Source organism: Rutilus rutilus (genome assembly GCF_951802725.1).
Source record: "Rutilus rutilus genome assembly, chromosome: 7".
Lineage (NCBI taxonomy): Eukaryota > Metazoa > Chordata > Actinopteri > Cypriniformes > Leuciscidae > Rutilus > Rutilus rutilus.
Genome location: NC_140221.1, coordinates 35,957,938 through 35,983,270, shown reverse-complemented (window position 1 = coordinate 35,983,270; position 25,333 = coordinate 35,957,938). Strand labels below are relative to the sequence as shown.

Genomic DNA, 25,333 nt, shown 5'->3' with positions numbered 1-25,333 from the left:
ATCTATAGGAGATTTTTTTTTTTTTTTTTTTTTTACAATTTATCATGTTTGGGTATTTCATTTAAATATTGAATATGACACTGAATATGACATCATCTAGATAAACTGGGGTATTTTTGGGCATGTGTTTGAAAAGGATCCCGTTAAATTTCATAAAATAACATTACAAAATTGTCTAAAACCACGAGGCTTTAAAAGTCAAAGAATGATATTTTAAAATAATCAATAGTCATAATAAAGAAAGCCAACGTTTTCTTCTAATTCTACTCATTCTAAAGTGCACGTCTACAAAACTTTTTTTCCAGTACTAATATATATATATATATATATATATATATATATATATAAGAAAGTGAATGTTGTTCACGAAGAGTCTCACTTCTTTAGGGGGGGGGACGATCAAAGCACGATGAAGTCCTTTCTCCATATAAAGTCTAACTGTTCCGCAAGTGAAACACATTTCCCGTACCAAACTCTGCCATTCAACAGAGGAAGCCAAGACGAGCTTGGAATTTCTGGGGAAAATTACGTCAGTGTTGGAATTGTGTGGGATACCCCCACCTCGCATTCCCAGAGCGCGCGCGTTCGAGCCCTGGCGTCTCTCTCTCTCTCTCTCTCTCTCTCTCTCTCTCACACAAAGCAGCAGCGTGAGCGTGTATCTCGTATAACGGGGCCTGTGCGAATCCGGGCGGAGTTTAGTCAAACGCGCTTTGCTGTGCCTTCAGCGGCTGGGCTGGGTGTGGTTTTCAAAACTCAGTTCCGTTAGCAGGAAATCGACTCTAGGACCACCACCACAGTTACTTCTCTGAGCGACAAAGACGCAGTGAAAAGTGTAACTTTGTCTTCGGGATCTGGAACGGATTTCAAGAGAAGCTTTTCCACACGGGCGGTGACGGTTGTTCACTCGACTTACGCGTGGACATCAGCCGATGGGAAAAAGTTTGGCTTTTTGCTGACTTCATTTTATCAGTTCAGTTTGTGACACATCCGCGAGAGAAGAGACAAACAAAAAAACAGACAAAATGCCGAAAACGGTGAGTATTCATGACAAATGGAAGCCATTGTTTTGAGTTCGTACTGTAGCAAACAAAACTGAGAAGATGAGATTTCACAGTGTTTTTATAAAAGCTGCGCATTTTCGGTGAAACGGGAGACAGTAGCGAGTAGCGACGCGTAGGCGCTCGAAAGGGGCGAGGATGGTCTTTCTCTTGCAGGCTTTATTGTCAGCCGGTTCCCGCGGCTGAACACTAGGCCATACGCCGTGCACTATTTATGGCAAGAATTTATCATTTGGACAATGACGGTCGTTCATCCGATCCGAGCGCACTGAAGAATAAATTGCTGTGTTACAAATCGAAAAGGCGGTTTCTCTAATACTTTAGCTGTACGTTGCATTTTATAAGAAATCGTCTAGACCGGTGAAGTTAGCATGTTTTGTTTTTTTTCTAAACCATTTTATTCTAACAGACTTCTAATTAGCAGTGGCGTTTTGTGTTGTATAGGGGCTGAACCGTTACTCGGTGACAACCTGTAACCCCCTCTCTCCCTCCCTCCTCTCTCCCCCAATCCGATTGGCTTTCCATCAAAGTTGCTTTGAATAGACCGCGTCCAGCGGTGATGAGGATTTTGATTCATATCTCAGTCAATCGAATCTTTTGAATGCATTCATAGACCGAAAGATTTTTCAGATTCGTTCACTGACTATTTAAGATGCTTCATTACGCCAGTAGGTGGCAACAAGAACGTCTTTTGTGTTACGACTATTACAAAGTTTAACCGATTCCTTGAAGTCGTATTATGTTTTATTAACGTTTGAGTGTCTAACTGTTACACATCTAATAAGAGATGCAGGAAAGAGATTAAAGGTCCATTAAGTATTTCATCTAAAAATGATAACAAAACAGATATACTTTATTTAAAACTGGAAACAATGACTCGTTCAGGGAAGGTTCAGTCCAACGAAGGGCCAGACTTAAATGATCAAAAAAAAGTTTAATTAATTTCTGTGGTCATTTATGATTTGTTCTTTAACCGTAAGCACGAGGTTAAACCAAGTATTTGTTGGCCTATATTGTTCTGTTGTCTAGAACCAGTCAAGCATGAAAGAAAACCGAACTGAATGAGAACAGTTAAACCGATTCACATGTTGACTTTATTTTAAATTAAATCATGGAATCAAAATGGACAATTTTGCAGTATTTATTATAAATACATGATTTATCCGTGCACATAATTCTTTTTATTTATTTATTTATTCATTTGCCCTCGTAATATTTAATGTGAATAATTTACCCCTCAAAACTTAATCTCTTCTCTGATGACGTGTTTACCGGTATAAGACCAGGACAGGATGTCATTTTAAAGTCGACGTGAAACGGTCGTTTTAAAAAATGATTGACTGGATCGTTGAGACGTTGTAGTTTGATATTGAAGCGATCTCATGTGATTGACAAGTTGCCTCGCACCAATAAACACGTCATCAAAGAAGAGAAGAGATGTCGCTGCGTGAGAGAGGGCAAATTATTTTGATTAAAGAATATGAGGGCACGTGAATTTAAAAAATGATGTGCATGGATAAATCATTTATAAAAAATACTGAAATATTCCATAAAAAAAATAATCAGAATTCATGGTGAATTCAGAAAATCAGTTCATGGTGATATTAAAGCCTCTGTCCTGCCATGTAAGGGCACATTTTTTTATCTGCTTGATAAGTGATTTGGGACTAGAAATATGAGGCATGTGGCTGGTCTGGCATTTTTGGAGCTCGTCTGTCACTAGGGAGGACCACACGAGCTCATGGCGCAATCTTAGACAATTTTCCATGCCAAGGCGTGGTGCTCACTCAAATAGAGAAGAAAACTTTTTGCCCTTTTTGGCTAGAGTCCCTTTCTTTGGGTTACACCTCACAATTAATGAATCATTGTTTAGGTAAAGATTTTATTTAAGACCACATACCAGCAGTAGGATAGAAACACATCTTTAAGTAGCCTAAGTTTTTAGCATTTAGAAATTTTCCCCTCCGTGAAATATATTTCAGTGTTTGAGTGTCAGTAGTTAGTTATAGACTAGTATTGCATGAATCATACATTACAAATATTCAAAATAACCTCTGTCAAAAAAGTACCATGGACATGTGCTATGGTCTTGGGGTTGTACCATAGTATTTTTTGAAAAGTACCACATAAATGCCCAAATGGCAACAATAATCTTTTTAATCAGGCTAATGAATTTAAACAGAATTAGATTCTTGGCCCTTTTTGGGTGTTTCAATGATTAAAACATTAGATAATTGATGAAGGTTATTATATAGTGTTATGGCGTGTTTTTACAGACAGGGCTTAGTTTAAGCCAGGATTAGCCTTAGTTCAATTAGGACATTTAAGTAGCTTTTATAAATGTTCCTTAGGAAAAAAAAAAGACATTACTGGTGTCCATCTTGAGACAATACAATGGCACTGACATAATTTAAGATATGTCTGTGCAAGTTGCTTTCGGTTAAAACTGCTCAAACATGCATTTTAGTATGGAATACTAAAGGCCTAAGCCTTGTCTGTGAAACTGGGGGTATATATTGCTCAACAGATTAATAGTTAATACATGAGAATGTATGAATTAAAGATTCATGAGACGTTAATGCGTGTGAAGCATTGTAGACATTATATACTGTAAGAAATAATGTTTGTTAATTTAATGCAAGTTATTAGTAATTTGAGTGCTGATATTGTGGTTAAACTCAATTTAATTTAAAGATTGTTTTCTTAAAATAGCTCAATCACATCCTTACACATGTAGTCTGTAGCTTATAGTTAGTTTCCTTTTTTATCTGTCATGTTCGGAGTGAAGGGAAACTCAGTAGGGTGTGAATATAGACGCTAACCGGATGTAATATCAGAGGGGTTCAGGCTGAAAGAACAGGCTAGGGACATGACACTATAATGAAGAGTGTCAGTGTAGTTGTGTGGCAGACTACTGCAGACTAAATACTATTTTCTGGAATAGATGGATTTTTATGAGAACGGAAATCAGTCTAGTATGGGTAAATGTGTTTCTCCTTGTCATTGGGGACGTCGGATACATTTTTAGAGGTTTTTGGATATGCATATAGAATCATATTGGACTGCAAAATGAGGCAGAACTTTTTTGGGCCGTTGTTTTAGGCTCCTGCCAAGTCCAAGTGTCTCTTTCCGATAATGACTCAAGGTTTCTGTGCTTAGACTGTGCTTACATCACTTCCTGTCTGAACGTTTCCTGTTCGGGGCCAGCTAGGCTTGACGCTGCCGCACAGTACCTTATTTGGAGTTTCACAGAACTACGGCGTGCGTGCACATACACCCTCACACACACAGCTTTGTGTAGGGAGCATGGGCCCCTTTTCCGCTACAGATTTCTGTTGCCCAGAATGCAGCTGTGTATCACAGCTAATATACTAAAATGGCCTCTTTTTTGAATCAACACACTCCTCTCTCTCTCTCTCTCCCTTCACTCATATGCATCTATCTCCAGTCATCAGTTCCTCTCAGTGTAATGAGTGGGAGTTTTGTGACCTCCGTAGGTTCAGGTCACAAGGAGTGTGCAGGCGATAAGTGAGGGACTTATAATTTTTTTTAACAGTTTTGAGGGACTTATTATTTTTTTAAACAGTTTTGTGTAAATTTATAGCCAGATCTGTTATTTGAATCAGAAGTTTACATTACCATTTTAAAAAGTTGGGGTTGGTATGATTTAAAAAAAAAAGTCTTGTTCATCAAGGCTGCATTTATTTGATCAAAAATACAGTAAAACAGTAATAATGTGAAATGTTATTAAATTTAAAATAACTGTTTTCTATTGTAATATATTCCTTTGATGGCATAGCAACATTTTCAACAGCGTCTTTAGTGTCACATGAAATCCTTATAATATGCGTTTTGGTGCTTAAGAAAGATAAGTTATAATTATCAATTTTGAAAACAGTTGTTTTGTTCAATATTTTTATGGAAACTGTTAGGATTTTTTTTTAAAGCCTCCTTTGATGGATAGAACGTTCAAAAGAACAGCATTTATTTGAAAAAGAAATCTTTTCTAACATTTTAAATGTCTTTATCGTCACTTATGAAAAATAAAAAACATCCTTGCGGAATAAAAGTATTAGCCTAGTTACTTTACAAAAATCTTACTGACCTCAAACTTTTGAACTTCTGCATATTTTTAGTGCATATTTTCTGGATCGTACTTGTTCATATCGTCTTTGCCATCCTATTGAAGTTTAGGTTTAATTCTGTTGATAAAAGTACACAAATATGTTTTGGTATGCACTAAAAGGGAGTCTAATGTCCAGACCATAAGTCCTCTATCTGATTTAGAACCATAGAGATGATCCATACCCTTCTGAAATTAGTATTACAGTCAATAATGTCTCAATTGTAACCTATTGACTTGAGCATTATTTTCTTACATGTACTGCTTAAAAATATTCTTGACCATACCATTTTAAATGACCAAATCATGAAGTCAGAAGGGGGTTGGAGGTCTCTGGTATGTGCAAAGTGGATGGATTAACTGCAAACACACACACGCATACACACACACACACACACACACACACACACACACACACACACTCTCACTCAGATTAATGATCTTTAATAAGGTAAAGCTCCAGGGGGGTTTGAGGGGAAAGTTCTAGAATTTGTTGAACAGTTCACATCTCGATGGAGGAAAACTGCAGCATTGAACGACATCTCACTTCAAACCTAATGTGAGTCGAACTGTATGTGTTTAAAGTAAAGCAAAAGCAATACAAATAGATTGTTGAATTAATAGTTAAGTAAATTTGCAAGTGGTTTTGAACTGTCACATGAAAAGCTTTGAGCAAGATGTTTTGTATAGGACTATTATGGAAATGCAAAATACTGGTGTCAGTTTTTCTCAGCATTTTATTTTTGAAGAACTTCCACTTCAGAGTAAATGAGCTGTATTCATTTACCGACAGAAGCCTTTGGTGTAGAGTTAAGGACCTCGATTGTTTAATCAGCTGGAGTGTCTTCTATTTAAATGTGTTTTTGTGAGATAGCCCATTGTTAAAATGGAGACTCATTTTGATTTCAAATTCATATCCACATTCTAAAAATTGCTGGGTTGTTTCAACCCATGTTTGGGTAAAATATGGACAAACCCCAACTATTGGGCTTGAATGAATTCGGAATTAATAAAAAAAATGTAATGGTTGGGTTTGCCCATATTTGACCAAAACGTGGGTTGAAACAGTCCACCTAAGGCTGTGTGTGTTTCTATTTTATTTCAGCATTGGAACATCTGCATTGGAAGTTCCTGATAATAATATGTTTGTGTAAATGCATAGCAGTGTGTCTGTAAATCGGATTTCAAGAGGGAGATTTGACCCTGCACTGCAGTAACAAGATGCTTGTGAATATTTCTGTTCTCTGCAGTATGGAAGTTCGGAATAGTTCCTTTTTAATGATTATTTTTTCATTTCTACTATTTGCATAAATGTTGTTTATGCTGACACAAGACAGTTAAGCTAATTATCGACAGCCTGTTATTGATGTCTTCATTGAACACTTTTCCATTTTAACCGTGGACAAACGTGTGGGCAGATGTGCATTAAATAGCCTATACAAGGTCAGATGAGGATTAACCAAAGATGCACTCAGATTCTGCAGTCTCAGTATTTTTGTGGGGGAAGTATTGTAGAGTCATTATCTTCGCATAAGGCTGGAGATGGAGGGAGAAAAACAGAGTTTGACTTTCACCACCAAGTTAGTTAGTGGTGTCAGTTAACTGAGGGTAACGGTAGAATAAACACAAATATACAGAGAGTCTATTAGCTTTTTATCTCCCCTCATCTGCCTGATAGAAACAGCAGCCATTTTGTCCCTGTTTGAGTGCATATTCAGGCCTACAGACTGTGTGTGTAAATGGGATAAAAACACTGTGAAACTTGTGCTGATTTTCTGTATTGGATTTGTCTATGAACTTGTGCCAGTTAGTTCAAATATTTGCTCTAATAGTCTTTTCAGTGGAGTAATTAGATTTCCTGGCTTGTTCTGATTTCAAGTGTTTTTGTAGGATTCAGTCAGAGTGTGGGCTTGCTAATTGATATTGGTGTTTGTTTGAGAAATACGAGTCATTGTTTGCCAATTTTTGACTCTGTCATTGCCGTAGCTCACGATTAGCATTTTTGCTACTTGCCAAAGTAACATGCACATTTAACTGATCCCAACCCCATAGTGAGCAGCCTTGCTGTCTACTGCATAGGCTGCTACCTTAAGATAGCAGCATCCTAACTGAATTGAATCCTCACATTTTGAAACCCTCTAATTATAGTTACAACTCCGCATGTCACAGATAACGCGCTGCTCAAAAGAATGCAACAGTGCCTGTCTACGTTTGGTTCTGGAAGTATTTTTCCCACAGGGATTTTTAAAAAGTCTAAAGCTATAAGCCATGAACTGAACTAACCAACTATAAGCATTACAAACTTTGATTTAAAGCAAATTTTTAATTTTTTTTATCAGACATGTAATTCAGGCTGTTAATGAGAGAGAAAACTACAATCCAGAGAAACACTGCAACTGATATAATCGAGATAAAAATTATGGATAAATATAAAACTATTTATTTAAGATGTTGACTGTTTATTGTAAAATATGCATACAAATATTTAAGTAGTTAAGGAGAATATGGGAACCTAACTGTTCATCATTCAGTTTGCTTCTTGGGAGTGAACGGTCATTGCAGAGCATTTTTCACAGAATCAGGGGTAATGTAGTTTTTCTCTAGGAATTCCACTGTTAAACACAATATTTGAAAAATAACTTGCAATAATTCAGGCTGATGGCTTTAACTAAAGCATAAACTATCTGATTTTAAAAATGTACACGCTATCGTTCAAAATAAAGTCCCCTTTGGAGAAAATAAATGGGATTTTTATTTTTGGAACCTGACTGTTGCACTCTATACTGTTATAACCTTATACTCTAATAAGCATAAATCATATACATAGCAGCACGCAAATATTGGGGAAAATAATTCTAACAATGTCTTCTATATTTTTCAGCAATTAATGTAATAATGAATGAAGTGTTTTTTTTAAATCTACATTTCTCTCATCTCGCTAACCATCTTGGATAATTTTTTTGGAACAGAGCTATGTTTACTTTATTTTACAAGTGCAAATACTATATTTAGCCTATTCTTTATTGGTTCTTTGGGTAAGTGTGAGTATTATTGTTCTGTGTATATGAGGGCGTCTGAGTAAAGGCAGGGTGTTAAGAATAGAACCCCTGGCGGGTCCACTGTGAAGACCACACCCATCACACACACACCCTGACCAGGCAGAACTACGTATTTTAGTTCCCGTTTCATGAAGCCATGAACTATTTTTATCCTGTGAATCCACCTCATGATTAAGAGAGTCCATTAACCGACCAATATACCGTTTCACACTTAGTGACACACACACACACACACACACACACACACACACACACACACACACACACACACAAAAAAAACTTACCATTAATGACAGAGAGCAAGAGTGAGATAGAGAAAGAGGGAGAAAGATATGTGTTATGTAGAGAGGCTTATGTTTATGAAATGAACTCTCTCCCAGACCCAGAGAGGAGTGGAAGAGGAAAGAGCAGAAAAGTCATACAGTCGTTGGGAAAGCTCTGCTTGTTCTCTTTTTGTTCCAACTGGCTGATGTAAGCCTGTGAAACAGCAGAACTAGGATTCTCACACACACACACACACAAATGTGAAAATCAAATGAATCGCCTCATACTAAAGTCATTCCTAGAGTGCCCGATAGTTACCATTCTGATAATGCAAACTCGGACAGGACACGCTTAACGAACATGCGGTTTCACAACTTGCTCTTGTTTCACAATTTTTTTCTGAATGACTAATGGTCAGATATAATATTCTGAAGCACCAAAACATCTGACATTTAATAGCGATACCAGCTTAGTGTGTGGATATGACAAGATAAGGAAATGTGAATATAAAGTCGTGTGTAGAAATACAGCTTCAAAGATTAGTGTCCATAGTTAAGTATGTAGATATGAGGAATGGTGTGGATATGAAGGAATTAGGGGCTTTCTGGATATTTGGGAAGTTAGTAAAGGAATATGTTGGCGTAAAGCAGGCAATAAACACCATTGATATTGAGAGGGAGCATATAATTATAGATATGGCCAAATTGCTGCTCTGCTGCACCTCATTACGCATTGCACTGTATGTTGTTAGGATGACAAAAAGTTAGAAACTTTGGTCTGCCTCAGTGGTGATTGAGAATGTCAAAATTATTAGTTTTGTGAATCAAATAAAGAAAGACAGGCTTTATAATTTGCAGAAGCCAAAATTGAATTCGGCGTGGTGCTTCAGTTTTATCTGTGAAAGAATTGTGAAGTAAGACACTTGGGCCGCTATATTCTTTTTGATGTCACATAGTACAGACTAATTTATGCCATTTTTCACATGAAAATACTGGTCTCTGCCATAGCTATCAAATCTCACTTGAGCCTTTCTTTGTCATGATCGTATACAGGACGCACAAGAATCAATGCCGTTTGGCTTCATTGATGTGCAAATGCATGTTGTGCTTAAAGAGTCTCAGCACAGGAACAGGTCTGGCTCACAGACAGCTGCTAGATAAAGCAGGATATTACGGCTGAGCTGTGCCTAAATTAAGCTATTTATCCCTTGCACACACTGTCAAAGCCGGTTAAAAGTCTTTAGTCCAGTAGAAGAGCTTTATGTGAACCACATCAATCAGACTGAAATATATATAGATGTATAGAGAGGTATATTGACCTATTTGTTCTATTATTGTTTTTTTTCACAGGTGTCCATATTTCATAGACATTTTCACAGAAAAGTAGTTAAGAGTGAAATAAAAACAAAAACAATTGGCTGACTTTCTTAGGATAATAGTGAATTAGACAGAAGCTGCATTGTACTGAGAATGATTCCTCTGACTGATGTTATTAACAAGAGGTGTGCTCTGATTGGTTGTTATTGTATAGTGAGAAGAAGTGAGGCGCATTGCTTAATGCGTGTCCATGGTTACTGGAGGTGTGGTCATCTGCATCCTGTGGGGTAGAGGTGGAGATGGGGTGAGAGAGACGAAGAAAGGGGGGGAGAGAGAGAGAGAAGAAAGGGAGGGATATCTTTTTCCATTCTGTTTCCTTCTATTGTTTTTATCTTATCTAGACATCCAGAGCTCAATCAATCATTTTAAAATAGCAAACCACACTTTAAAGCACAGATTTGCACGCACACACACACACACACACACACTCACAGTTTTTATGCAATTTACATTTGATTCACAATTCAGCTCTTTTCACAATACATATCGTTTCAAAACAGCTTTACAGAAGATACATGTGTCTGCATTGCAATGTAGAGTGATCTGCTATCAGAGGTGACTGTGTCCAAGTTATTTATTTCAGAAATGTACATATACAAATCACGCAGTTAACTAACAGCGTATTAATTTAAGACAGAATTAATGAGCTCATTGAAATAAATACATGTTGTTAACAAATGATTATAGAAACATTTAGAATTGGTGCATGTTGATTCAGTGTTTGCGTCACCTGAAGTCCTCACAGGAGTTGGAGTCCCCTGGAGTCATCTCATTATACACACAAACATGCACACTGGCATACATCTAAGGACACACAGACACATAATGCCTCTTTTAGAGTACTCTGTGATAAGCATTCAAGCTTTTTCTAGCTATTAAAGATGTTTAAGCTGTCTATTAAAAAGAGGGATGTAATTATTTTCATTGCTCATGCTTTCACATTAAATGGGAATCAATTAAACAATTGTAGTTTTGTGGGGAATAAACTTTTATTTTTGTTTGAACATATTGAATGCATTTTTATTTTATTATACACTACTGTTAAATGAGGTTTTTAGATAAGAAGTCTCCTCTCTTATGCACAATAAATACTGCATTCACTTGATCAAAAATCTGTCTTTCTGTCTCCATTCATTAATATATGTGTATATATATATTTTCAGATCAGTGTTCGTGTGACTACGATGGATGCCGAGCTGGAGTTTGCCATCCAACCCAGCACTACAGGGAAACAGTTATTTGACCAGGTGTGTGTGTGTGTAAACTTGGTACTTTTTCTTTTTAGAATTTCTTTCTTGGTAGCTCTGTCCACATTGAGATCTCATTGGTTCAAAATCTTGCTCATCATAATTGTACATTAAATGTCTGTGAATATTACACATTCAGTTTTGAACAGACAAATTACTGGCAGTGGAAAGTGGAAACTAGGTTAAGACAGTGTCAGAGAAGAATCCTTTTTGTGAGGGAATTCTTCCTTCCTCCACCCTTCCTCTTTCTGATTCTGCTTCTTCCTCAGGCTGCAATTCTGTGCAATCCCTTCTTCCTCACTCTTAGTCACTCTGTTCATCACATCCATGAAGTCATTCTTTCTTAAACTTGATAATGGGCAGCTTTGTTCCTCAGCAACCTTTAATTTCTCTCTCTCTCTCTCGCTCTCTCTCTCGCTCTCTCGCTCTCTCTCTCAATCAATCCCTTCTCTCTCACACACACACACACACACACACACACACACACACACACACACACACACACACACACACACACACTGCTTCAGGCAGTTGTGTAGGTTGTTGAGTCCTATTTTTTTTTTTTTTTTTTTTTTAGCAGGATTTAGTCTTCAGTTTGGGATTAGAAGGACTCAGGTTGACATAACAAATCTTTAGAAGTCAATTCCAGTACCACTGAAAATCATCTTTCATGCCACAGCACAACAATTTTTTTTATTAATTAAATGTTGAAAAAAATCGATAAATAAAAATGACAGCAATGGCCTTCAAGTGTATTTCAATTATTTTTTTTAGTTTCTCAATTACATTTTAGTGTTCGGCCAAGTATTTAATTCAATATTTTTACATACATCTAATAATTTGTCCCATCTGTTTACATTCTCTTAAGGCTGACTGTATGCTGCCATTCAAAAGTTTGGGGTCAGTAAGGTTTTTCATTTAAAGGAATTAATACTTTTATTGTATGTATTTACATTATTATGTCGCCAAAATCGCCATTTCATCCAAAAAGTGAATGAGTGTTGAAAGCAACATCTTATCGGTCAGTCAGAACACTGATAAGAAATTGAGATTAAACTTTCACTGCAGAATTACTTATACTAGTAATTCGGCAAATATCCTGCAAAGTAGATTTAAAAAAAATCCCTAGTCTATGTGGTACTTTAGTGTGTGGTTGTTTTTAATACAAGTGAATGTGAATCCAACTTTCCGCTACTAACCATCCAGCAGTGCAGACAGCATGACTTTATATTCAAAAGGGACAGAAAGAAGCGTCATTTTTGTTTGCAAATCATACACAGCTGCCTCCTCCATTATTTTCTCTTTCTCCACATTTACTCATCACTGTCATCTCTCATTCTCTTTCTTTCTCTGTCTCTGTTTAACTTGCATACTTTTCAGACACAATACAGTTTGATCGGTCCAGTAGTAAGCCAGCACCTCATATTTTCCATTGCTCTGTCTCACACACCCTCTTGACCGGAAATAACCGTGTCTTTTGTGCATATGTCATCACATTCATAGCATCTCTTGAGCATCTAACTCCTGCTTTAAAGCTTAATACACATGGCAGTGATTATTTGGCCTCCTGAACATTTTGCCTCCTGGAGGTGCTGGTGGTTCTTACTGAAGGTTTAATCTGATACGTTATTAAAGTTTAACTCCATGTGAACTGGAAGTTGCAACTAACTTTACTTTACAAGTGAAACGGTTTTATTACAGTGCACCTCCTCTACATCTCTCAGCGGAAGCAGACTGTTCACCACAAGACTAGTAATGTGTGCTAACAAAGTATTTCATGACAACTTTAAGGATTGTGAAACTAGTCCCCTCCCCACACACACACAATCTTATATCGTCCTGCCCCTGCTGTTTTTCCCCTTTTTCGATGTCCATGAAGGGGAATTTGAGGCTGTTTGGCCACATTCACTCATCAGCAGAATACAGTTGACAGTCCTGTATTTGAGTCCTGGATATGGTTGTGTTCACACACAGTTCAGTTATTTACATGACAACTGCATTTTACAATTGAACTCCCACCTTTTAAGTTTTCAATTCTCACTACCACATTCTCGTGAAACTTGCGCCGTGTGAACTGTGCAAGAACTGCGCCGTGTGAACTGCGCTGCACAATGTGTGTTGCTGGTTTTCTTATGTGGTTTTGCTTCCGGTAACTTACAGAGATGGAGAAATGAGCTGTGTGTCATCTGAAAGTTTTAGATCCAGACACTGTTCTGCTCCCGCCAGTTTTGTTTAAGCTCAACTCAAATGCTTCACTCTCCAGCCTGATATAAAAGCTGCTTTCAGACAATGAAGGTTTGACGTATGAAATATCAAAAGTGAAAAGACTTTTCAGTTTAAGGACGTCACTATCTTTGATATTACTTAGGTCATTGTCGCTATGGTTAATGGCAAGAGAACGCAGGCTTTATTCCCGTTACACGTTCATACAGACAGTATTCGAGATGCTACTGCAAGATGCTGTTTGAAATGGACATTTCGAGACTCACACCTGTAAGTAAATGCGGTTGTCAATCCCAAAAACTGAGTGTGAATGTAGCCTTTTTCAGGTCTTTCTATTACAGAAAGCAAGATAAACCGGTCTTCTCTTCTCCACATCCTATTAACTTATAAAATCTTTGAGTGGATGCACATACTATGGTTGTGCAAAAATGCTATTTTATTTATTTTATGCTATTGCCCACTGAAGCTAAGCAGCATTGAGTCTGGTCAGTACCTGGATGGGAGACCTCTTGAAAAAACTAGGTTGCTGCTGGAAGAGGTGTTAGTGAGGCCAGCAGGGGGCGCTCACCCTGTGGTCTGTGTGGGTCCTAACGCCCCAGTAGAGTGATGGGGACACTAGAGCACCGTCCTTCGGATGAGACGTTAAACCAAGGTCCTTACTCTCTGTGGTCATTAAAAATCCCATGGCACTTCTCGTAAAGAGTAGGGGTATAACCCCCGGTGTCCTGGCCACATTCCCTCCAATGGCCCTTGCCAATCATGGCCTCCTAATAATCTCCATCCATTGAATTGGCTCTATCACTCCCTCTCCTCTCCACCTATAGCTGGTGTGGTGGTGAGCGCACTGGCGCCATTGTTCTGTGGCTGCCGTCGCATCATCCATGTGGATGCTGCACACTGGTGGTGGTTGAGGAGAGACCCCGACATGATTGTAAAGCACTTTGGTTGTACAGGAGTACATATGAAAAGCACTATATAAATGCCTCATTCATTCATTCATTCAGTCATTCATTTAATGTGTCTGTTTTATAGGTTGTGAAAACCATTGGATTAAGGGAGGTGTGGTTTTTTGGACTGCAATACCAGGACACCAAAGGCTTTTCCACCTGGCTTAAACTCAACAAGAAGGTATGTGTTTATGCATATAGCTGCTTTTTAGTGTCCCATTAGCACCAGGGTTCATTTTATACATCTATATTTTTTTTTTGTCATGTTTAAAAAAAGTTTTTTTTATAAAAATGTCCGGATTTCTTTGTGTAATTTTCATTTGTCAATTTTACTCTGATTTGATTTTAAGTTTAGTCAACAAAAATAACATTTAGGTTGATCATAATGTGCATACATTTTGAAAATGTGTCAGTGTAAGCCAAACTTTCCAAAAAATGTTTTAACCATCTTCAACATTTATCAACATTAACAAATTACAACATGTGTGCTTGCTGTTTCCATTAGCTCATAAAATGCAGTATATAATAGGCTTTCTGAAGGATGTTAATGTGTTTTAGATACGGCTTACGTGTAGACCATTGTTATTCACAAATGCATGCTTTAATTAAAATGTAATTACATTTTAATAAAAAAAAAAAAAGTTAAATTCTCATCTTCATTATCATTGACAAAAAAAGTCAACTGTCACTTTCATCAGTAATGTTGCTGTCAATTTCGCTGATTACTTTCGAGTGAAACCTGCGGTTGTCAGCCTTTCAGAATTCCAATTTTCTTAGTAATGCATATCTCAATCATTTTACACCGTGTGCATCAAAGAAAGTGTCATTATTCCACCTGAATTTTATTACCTGAATTTTATTAAATGACTGTTAGACCAAAAGTGATTCTTGTTTATTCCTTGTTGTCTAGGTTACAGCTCAAGACGTCCGCAAGGAGAGTCCTTTGCTGTTTAAATTCAGAGGAAAGTTTTACCCTGAAGACGTTTCTGAGGAGCTGATTCAAGAGGCGACTCAAAGACTCTTCTTCCTTCAGGTGTGTGTGTGTGCATGCATGTCTCTATACATATCTGTACTGTCTAGGGAAGGTTAAACATATGACACAGAATGCATGTCAATTAGAGTGGATGGAAATGAATGCTGGGTCTTGTAAAGTGATAGTGTGATATTGCTCAATCTGGTTGTCAATGACGGTATTGTACCGGCAGATCTACTTGCAGTATAGGCCAACATTAAAGCATTCATTCCCGTTGTTGGTTTGTTTAAGGTGAAAGAGGGGATCCTGAACGATGATATCTACTGCCCCCCGGAGACTGCGGTGTTGCTGGCGTCTTATGCAGTGCAGGCCAAATACGCTGACTACAACAAAGATCTTCACAATCCTGGATACCTGTCCAGTGAGAAACTGCTCCCACAGAGGTGTGTATACACAGATGTTTTAGTACCAGTGGCGACTGGTGCTTGACCAGAGTGGCGAAGCACAGATGATTGACAGAAGGCGTATTCTGATCTGTTTTCTTATGAGGTGTATGAGTGTTTCTCCAAAGCATCACTAAGCATGAAATTATTTAATAATAGGAATCAATAAAGCTTTGAACTGTATTATATTGACAGTATGATAAACTGTACAATATTTACAAATGGCAATAGACATCAATGTTCAATAACTGTTCATCAATTATGAAATGTTCAATCCCGCTATAAAGCAGCTCTGGAGGAAACGGTGATGTCTTCATCCAGCTCAGTTCAGTTCTCATTCAATACTGTCAGTGTAGTCAAGTAAAATGAAAATATTAAGAATATTAAAATGAAAGACTTTAATCTTCAAGCATTCTGTATAATGGGTGTTTTCAAATTTCAAAACCTGTCAGTCACGTAGTCAATAAATGAAGGATATCTTAAAGACACATTCAACAGATCTCATTTACTAAATAAATAGTGCAATATTGCTGTGAAATATTTTAAACTTTTATTCACCAATTTATTGAAATGCACCAAGAGTGATGTATAATAACTTATTTGTACTAGGGCTGCAATAACTAAAATCTGTAATGAAGATAGCTGGCAATTAATTGTTAATTATTTGTTTCATTGTGCACGGATAACTTTTGTCAGTGACGTCACTTTACAGTGATAAAAGTTTTTCTGTGAGAAAATGTATTTAAAAAATGGCCATAGTCTTGAAAGAATCAAGAAAGATGAAGCCTTGAAGCAATAGACATATTCAGAGTAGTGTCATATTTAATTTTTGACAGGAATGAAAACAATGCCGTGAAGGATAGAGTACAGTGCGTTCGATGTATTGTACTGTTGTTTAACAACAATCCAATTGTTCAGCTGTTGCAACAAAAAAAAAACTTTCAGCTGACAAAAACTCAGCGAAACAGTTTTTAAAGTTGTCAGTTGTGAAAATCTAGGACCTTTATACAGTGTGTGCCAGTCAGTGTAAAGACTGTACATCTATCCCTCACAGCTTTGTTTTAATCTGTGTTAAATTCAATATGGCGTATAACTTGATAAGGTATATCACTCAGTCCTTAATGTTTTGGTTAGAAAGTGTCAGCCAAAGAACATGTTAAGAACATGTTTGAGATTGTAAATGTGAGCATGTGTGTGTAATCTTTTCCCTACAGAGTTCTGGAACAGCACAAGCTGAATAAGGAGCAATGGGAGGAAAGAATTCAGGTCTGGCACGAGGAGCACAAGGGCATGTTGAGGTACAACCAATGGAATGCGCTCTTGCTTTTTTTTCTGTTTTATCGCTGACTGCAGTGACCCTGTCAATCTCACACACACCAGACAGAGTGATAATGTGTATCTGTGCGTGTGTTTCAGAGAGGACTCGATGATGGAGTATCTGAAGATAGCTCAGGATCTGGAGATGTACGGTGTGAATTACTTCAGTATTAAGAATAAGAAAGGATCAGAGCTGTGGCTGGGCGTGGACGCCCTGGGACTCAACATCTACGAGCAGACTGACAAGTACTGATACATTTAACATGCATAAACAAATGAACGGCTTTGAAACGTGTCAAAAATATATTTGGTAAAAAAATGCGCTGCAATATAAAAGTTTAGTACGTTTTTTAAAGAAATTAATACTTTTATTCAGCAAAGGTGCATTCGATTTGAACAAAAGTGACAGTAAAGACATTATATTGTAACAAATTATATTAAAATAAATGCTGCAGAAAATATGTATGTAGAAGTTTGGGGTAGTTTTTCTAAAGAAATTAATACTTTTATTCACAAGAGAATGCATTAAATTGGTCAAAAGTAAGAGTTATATGAACTTATTTAATTTGTCTATTTTAAGCAGAACAACAATTTTATACATAGATAATAAATGTTTCTTGAGCATCAAATCAGCTTATTATAATGATTTCTGAAGGATAATGTGACACTGAAGACTGAAGTAATGATGCTGAAAATTCAGCTTTGATCACAGGAATAAGTTACGTTTTAAAATATATTCAAATAGAACATAATTATTTAAAATTGTAACATTTCACAATAATATATTTTTAATCATGCAGACTTTCAAAAATCAATAACACTTCACAATAAGGTTTCATTAGTTAGCATTAGTTAATTACTTTAGCTAACATGAACTAAGAATGAACAATCTCTCCACAGAATTTATTAATCTTAGTCACTGTTAATTTTTACATTTATTAATACATTATTAAAATAAAAAGTTGTATTCAACATGAATGCGCTATGAACTGACATAAACAATAAACGGCTTCATTTTTTTTAAATTAACTAACATTAACAAAGATTAATAAATACTGTAATAAATGTATTGCTCATTGTTAGTTCATGTTAGTTAATACATTAACTAATGTTAACAAATGATACCTTATTGTAAAGTTACCAACAAATCTAACAGACCCCAAAACTTTGAACAGTAGTGTCAATGATTTAATTGTAAACATATCATTTAATTATTAATTAATCATTTGTTATATTTTATATAGTGCTTTTCTGGGTACTCAAAGCGCTTTACATATAAAGGGGGAATCTCCTAAACCACCACCAATAATTTAAAAAAAAATGTGTAATGCTTATTACAAAATCACACAAGTTACAGTTTTAAACTGCATTGTATTAGATATTTTCCATATTTTATTTACATGGACATGTTCAGCAAAAAGTACAGTCGATAACAAATAAAATGAGCCGCATAATGTTTACTTTGTCCTCTTGAGCTTGACATCCATTGTTTTAGTTTAGCGCTTGCTTTCACTGACCATTTGTTTAAAAAAAAGAAAAAAAAAGAAATATTTCTGGCATCTTGTACCCTATTTATGGAAAGTGATATGTATTACTGTGCCAAAAAATTGACTCACCTCTTCTCTCTTTCCAGGATGACACCTAAAATTGGTTTCCCCTGGAGTGAGATCAGGAACATTTCTTTCAACGATAAGAAGTTTGTCATCAAACCCATTGATAAAAAAGCCCCGGTATGTCAAACATGATTTTCCTGCGGTCTGATTTATCACAGTTTCTGTCCAATTTATCTGCAAACAGGGTTTAGACAATATCAACGCTGCTGCTGAAAAGCAGTGAAGTGTTGTAATGTTTCATGAGAGATTTGAGGATGGTGAAATCACAGTATACACCAAAGACTTTCCATTGAAGCTGCACGTTTCTCTGTTACACAATCACGGATACAAATAAGAGATTAGATGTGAACATGTCTCCTTTTTATTTCATTCTTCAGTATTTCCTGTAGCTTTCTTTGGCTCTGTTCCTAAACTTGGGGAGCTTTTTATGTGTGCAGCATTTTAAGACATAGGAAGTAGGTATATAATGTTTTCTCTTTTTCCCCACAGGACTTTGTGTTCTATGCCCAGCGTTTACGCATTAATAAGAGGATTCTGGCTCTGTGCATGGGGAACCATGAGCTTTATATGAGACGCCGTAAACCTGACACCATCGAGGTCCAGCAGATGAAGGCACAGGCCAAGGAGGAGAAAAACCACAAGAAGATGGAAAGGTGAGAGGAAAAAGGAGAGACAGAGGCTGTGATTTTGATCTGGATTGTGATCATTTCAGTGATCCTTTGGATTCTTTCCAGTGACTCAAATATTTTGATTCTGCTCAACGAAAGAATTTCAGATGTGTCCACTGATTCATTCAGTGACTCTCTCTGTATGTTACATTATTACACCAATAGGTGGCAACCAGTTAATGTGCTTTTTCCTATCATAAGTAACTGGATCATTGATTCAACTGATTGATTCACAAACTCTGTGTCATTCTTGACTGAATTAAGTCATATTTTTTTTTATTAAAATGTTTAGACATTTATACATTTTCTTGTTGAACTATATTGATTTGATTGACTAAATTAACACAAATTCCTTGTTCACAAACTATTTATTTAGTTTTTTTTTAGTTTTCTTTTGTTATAAATTAAAGGGTGTTACATAGCATTTGCTTAGAATAGTAATAATAAAATGTAAATGAATGAATGAATAAATAAATAAATAAACATAAATAAGAAAAAAAAAAACATAAATCCCTGACAGCCTTTTAAAGGCATAGTTCACACAAAAATGAAAATGTCAAGTTGTTCCAAACCTGTATGAGTTTCTTTCTTCTGTTGAACACAAAAGAAGATATTTAGAAGAATGTTGGTAACCAAACAGTTGACAGTAGGCATTGACTTCCATAGTATTTTATTTTATTTTTTTCTACTGTGGAAGTCAATGGCTACCATGAACTGTTTGGTTACCAACATTCTTTGATTAGTTCATCACACATTCCTCTTCTTATGCATCTGTCTGTTTGTGTGTTTTTTTTTTTCTCTCTCTCTCTCTCTCTCTCTCTCTCTCTCTCTCTCTCTCTCTCTCTCTCTCTCTCTCTCTCTCTCTCTCACACACTAATGTTGCAGGGCCTTGTTGGAAGATGAACGTAAGAAGAGAGAGCAGGCTGAAAAGGAGAAGGAAAAGATTGAAAAAGAAAAAGAAGAGCTGATGGAGAGACTGAAAGTGATAGAGGAACAGACGAAAAAAGCTCAGCATGGTGAGATGGAGTGAAATTAGCTGTTTCTAATCTTTCATTTATTCATTAATGATCAATAACCCCTTATTATTGTGTGTGTGTGTGTGTGTGCAGAGCTGGAGGAGCAGACCCGCAGGGCGCTGGAGTTGGATCAGGAGCGTAAACGCGCTCAGGAGGAGGCCGAGCGCCTGGAACGAGAGCGCCGTCTGGCAGAGGAGGCCAAAACCACTCTGCTGCAGCAATCTGAGAGTCAGATGAAGAACCAGGAGCATCTGGTCAGTTACCGTGTCAACCAAGCTACACACTGCCAGCCACCATGGCAGCACAATTCTAGTCACCATGACAACCTCACAATATCACCTACACAACCCATGCAGTCGGTTACAGTTGTAACCACGGTAACCAAACTACAATTCTGAAGTTTCCATGAGAACCAAACTTCATCCAACCACAGAGTGCAGGACACCCACAGTTATATCTGTTCCCATGCAACTCTGAGGATCTGTTTACACTAGTGCTTTTTCGTTTTAAAACGCATAACTTTACCTACGCCTGGCGTCCACACTACTCTGGAGTTTTCGACCCTCAAAAACGTAGACTTTTGAAAACGCTTCGTTTTAGCAGTCGAAACTTTGGCTGCCCACATGTGCTCACTGTTTAGGTCTTCTGGATCATTGCGTATGCTTCCCTGATTCATCAAGCCCCTATCATATGACCATTACGCTACCGGAAGACGACAATAACAGACCTGCCTCAACGACCGTGTAAACAATAACATGGAGACGGAACTACAAGCTTTGCTGAATTTGTTGTCCTTTTTAGCAGCCTTTGTGCATTTTATAATACTGCAGCTGCCTACTTGCGCAAGAGGCAAGCTATTATTAGAGAAATCGACAACTGTTTTCAATCGATGACACTTGGACACGCGGCATGCCCAGTGCACATGAATGGTCATGTGACGTGCGTTTTCAGTTGTGTAGTATGGACAAGGATCGTTTTCATTTTAAAACGCCCTGTTAAAACGAAAATGCTCTAGTGTAAACAGGGCCTGAGAATATATATTTGTGTGTGTGTGTGTACAGGCCACTGAACTGGCAGATTTGACCTCTAAGATCTCCTTGCTTGAAGATGCCAAAAAGAAGAAAGAGGAAGAAGCATCAGAGTGGCAACTGAAGGTAAACATGGTTCATTGTCAGCAGGCGCCTTACAGCGGTGCGCTTACTGTCCATCCATCCAGAAAATTACTAACAGTCATTGATGTTAGGACAAAAATTAAAGGGGTCATGATTAGCCCTCTGTTTTAAAACGCTCTGTTTGAAGGGGCGTGTCTGCTGTAAGACTTAAGTGTAAACGCCCACTGCTGTGATTGGCTGACATTTTTGCATATGAAATCAGTATTACATGTGGAACCCTCTCGAATACTTTTACTATACATTTTTTACTATTACAGCTGTCGAGATTACCGAATCGTCAAAAAGTGCTGATTATAGCATTATATTTAGATCTATTCCCATTACATGAAAGGTTGCATCGATGAGCATTGAGCAGATGACAGTCTGTTAATCGCGTGAATGCAGTGATATCATCATTGCAATGGGATTTCTGCACTCTCACGAATGCTTTCACCATAAATAATGCAAACACGATGTAAATGCAGTAGGAGCTTCGTAGTGCAGTGTAACAGCATAATTGATTACATAATGGGAGTTTTGGCAAGTGTCCAGATAAACTCGCGCTGTGACTTACAGCTTCAGCGATTGTAACGGGGGCGTTCTTTGATCGCTTTCTGTATATAATTGAGAATTAATTGATCATTTCCAAAAATAACATCATGGTTCGAATTTTGTGAGTTAATGTAGTGCTGTGTCTTAACCAGGCCGCTCAGGTGCAGGAGGACCTGGAGAAGACTAAAGAGGAGCTGAAGAACAAAGTCATATCAACCCATGTCCAAGAGCCAGTGCACAGCGAAAACGACAACGATGAGGATGACAGCAGTGCAGAGGCCTCCGCCGAACTCACCTCCGCAGCAGCTTATAAAGACAGGAGTGAGGAGGAGCGCATGACGGAGGCTGAGAAGAACGAACGCGTGCAGAAACATCTGCTGGTGAGAGAACTAATTCACAAACACTGTTTAAATAGATAGTTCACACAAAAATAACACTTCTTTCATCATTTACTCACCCTCATGTCATTCCAAACTGGTTTGACGTTTGTGAGGAGCACAAAAGGAGTTTTCTTGCAAAATGTCCAAGCTGCACTTTTTCACTACAGTAAAAAGTGGCCTGCATACAATAAAGGCTTTTAGCAGAGTAAATTTCCTTTCTAGCGAAAACATTTTTTCAAAAGTCTCCCTTTTTCCACAGGCTCTTACTTCTGAGCTTGCTAACGCTCGTGATGACACCAAGAAGACCCAGAACGACATGATCCACGCAGAGAACGTACGAGCAGGACGCGACAAATACAAGACGCTTCGTCAGATCCGCTCTGGAAACACCAAACAGCGAATCGACGAGTTCGAGTGCATGTAAATGTACTACAGTCAGCCAACAGGGGGAGCTTCAGCCTGCCTTTTGCGTCATGCCTGCAGAGGAACTACAGTACCAACAATTCACCACTCCAAGAGAAAATAATGCCAAATATAGAATAATGCTGCACAATTCAAAAATCCCTTTAATTCAGGAGTGTTGTTTGGGTTACTGCATTATGATAAGGGAGATTTATTTTTTTGCTTTGTGTTTTGACCTAGATGTAGCTTTTTTTATATTGGAAAACAGTAACAGTTTGCTGAATAACCGAACTAAAGGTTTTTTATTCCGTAAAACCGGGATTTCAGTAGGAATTGTTTTTTTTCTAGTGTTATGATAAACTCCGAAAGCACTCCAGAGAGACATGTCAGTGTGCCAAGACTGTAATTCCGATCAGTAGAGTTGATATCAAACTGCACAGTGCCATTGTGATGGTGCAATAGCCCAGCTATTGCTATAACATTGTATCTATGTGCCTTTCTAATAAAACAACTACAGTATAGATTAAAACACATGCCTACGATCATGGCTACCTGCTCCCCATCAACCACTCTGCCAATACCGGCAGCCCACAAGAGCAAAAAGTGTGTGTGTGTGTGTGTGTATGTGTGTGTGTGTGAGTGTGAGTGAGATCCCTGTTGATAATTCCTTTAGTTATAGTTTCTCACTGCTGCAGGTTTGTGGCCGCTCCCTGTTTGTGCCTTTTCACTGAAGAGAAAAGAAAGAGAAAATATCAAACTGTATTTCTAGTTTAGGTTTTAATCCTATTCTTATTTTAAGCTTTTTCTTTTTTTAAATAAAAGAGACTGTTTTGTTGGTTTTGAGGCATTTGAATTTTTTCGCAGTATTATTTTGAAGAATCCTTAAATAGAATGACACTTAAAAAGCATCTTCTGGGATTATTTTGTCCCCTTTATTTCTGAACAGTATTTACCCGGAGTGTACACCATTTTAAGCAGCACTGCACTTGTAGGCAGTGCCTTAGTTGTTTTTGAGGTCTATATTAGTTTTAGTTGTATTCATGTGGCAATATGCTGCACTGAAGCTATATGACATGTCCCCAGCTGCTTTGGAAGAATTCTTCATTCTGATCTTACACTTAGATAATCTAAATTGTTTTGATATACAATAAAATGGATCTCGTGATAAATATGAAATTTGTTCTTATCATATACAACTCTCTTGTTACCTGGGTGATTTCTCACCCTTAGGCTGCAGGTGTTTTTTTTTTTTTTTTTTTTTTTTGTCAACCAATCACAGAAAAGTTTGCTGCTTAAAATGTTTCCATTGCAACTGTCAATAAAATATTAAAAACGTCACCAATGCACTGGCTAGTTTTGTTCTTGCAGCATTCTTCTGGCTCATTTGGGATACCTGTTTTGTGATGGCCAGCGCACATTATTATAGAGGAATATCTCTATTAAACAATGATAATATATTCAGAAAATACATGTGAGCTTAAAGGTATGGTTAGGAGTAAACCCCCCCCCCCCCCCCCCCCCCCCTTAATATTAATATTAAAATTCACATTTTAATAATAAAATATTAGTGCATTCCTGGAAATGGGCGTCGTTACACTACATCCTTATGCATTGCTTTCTGCCATGACTTTTACGTGCTTTTCCCAAATAATGGAAATGACCTCGACGTCCGGGTTAAAGGGGAACTATGCAGTTTGTTTGTTTTTAGCTTAATTTACCTTAACTGAACAACTTCGGAGTCATTGAAATGGTTATATTACTTTTTTCGGATTGAATGGTGTTCTTCTCGCACCCCCCAGCGCCTGTGAGCGTAAAAAACACCCTTGCAACTTTGGACCGGCGAGCCACCAACAACGAGTTTTGACGACAGTGTTGCCAAATATCTATTCCGAAGCTGTAGGGGAGCTCTATAGAGAAACCTGCGAGCATAAAGCGAGAAAACAGCGAAGAAATTGCCAAAACTGCATAGCGCCGCTTTAAAGGGGACCTATCATGCTAAATCCACTTTTTTAGCCCTTAAATGCATTTTGTTGTATATTTGGAGTGTTTAGAAGTACAAAAAAGTTGAAATTATTCTCTTCAGGTGCTTCGTTGATATCTTTATATTCTGTTTTGGTCCTATTTTTCAACCTGTTCTGATTTTTCTGTTCTCTATGACGTTTTTTGAACTATTACGTCACAGTATTTGCAGCGGAACTGCCAAATAAGGAAATTGACTTCCGGCCCAACACTTCGAGCAATCCGCCATTTTAATTTCTCGCTGCAATTTTGTAGTCCAAGCTAAAGGATGCAGAAGTTACAAGAGGGTAAGTTAAAATGTTCGGTTGTTGAATGTAGTAACCCACACGCTTCATTACACCGTCTAATGTAGATGAACTGGCGCGCTTGTGACAGGGTGCATGTTTAACTGAAAGAACGAGCAGAGAGAGAGAACCGGTCGCGCACTCTCTCTCTTCAGAGCCAGGCGAAAGTGTAAACAAGACTTCACCATCTCCAAACTAGACGCTGTCTTGCTCTCTCT

General features: G+C 37.5%; 1 protein-coding gene across 1 annotated transcript; it reads left to right on the top strand.

Moving 5' to 3' along the window:
• The first annotated feature begins 454 nt into the window (after positions 1-454).
• msna (moesin a) lies at positions 455-24,150 on the top strand. Its single transcript, XM_084414391.1, has 14 exons — positions 455-1,034; positions 11,044-11,127; positions 14,383-14,478; positions 15,208-15,330; positions 15,562-15,713; positions 16,928-17,011; positions 17,130-17,276; positions 18,664-18,760; positions 19,133-19,296; positions 20,197-20,327; positions 20,421-20,581; positions 21,389-21,481; positions 22,183-22,410; positions 22,670-24,150. Exons 1-14 carry the CDS (start codon positions 1,023-1,025, stop codon positions 22,832-22,834), a joined length of 1,737 nt encoding a protein of 578 aa, XP_084270517.1. The 5' UTR covers positions 455-1,022; the 3' UTR covers positions 22,835-24,150.
• Positions 24,151-25,333: the final 1,183 nt, after the last annotated feature.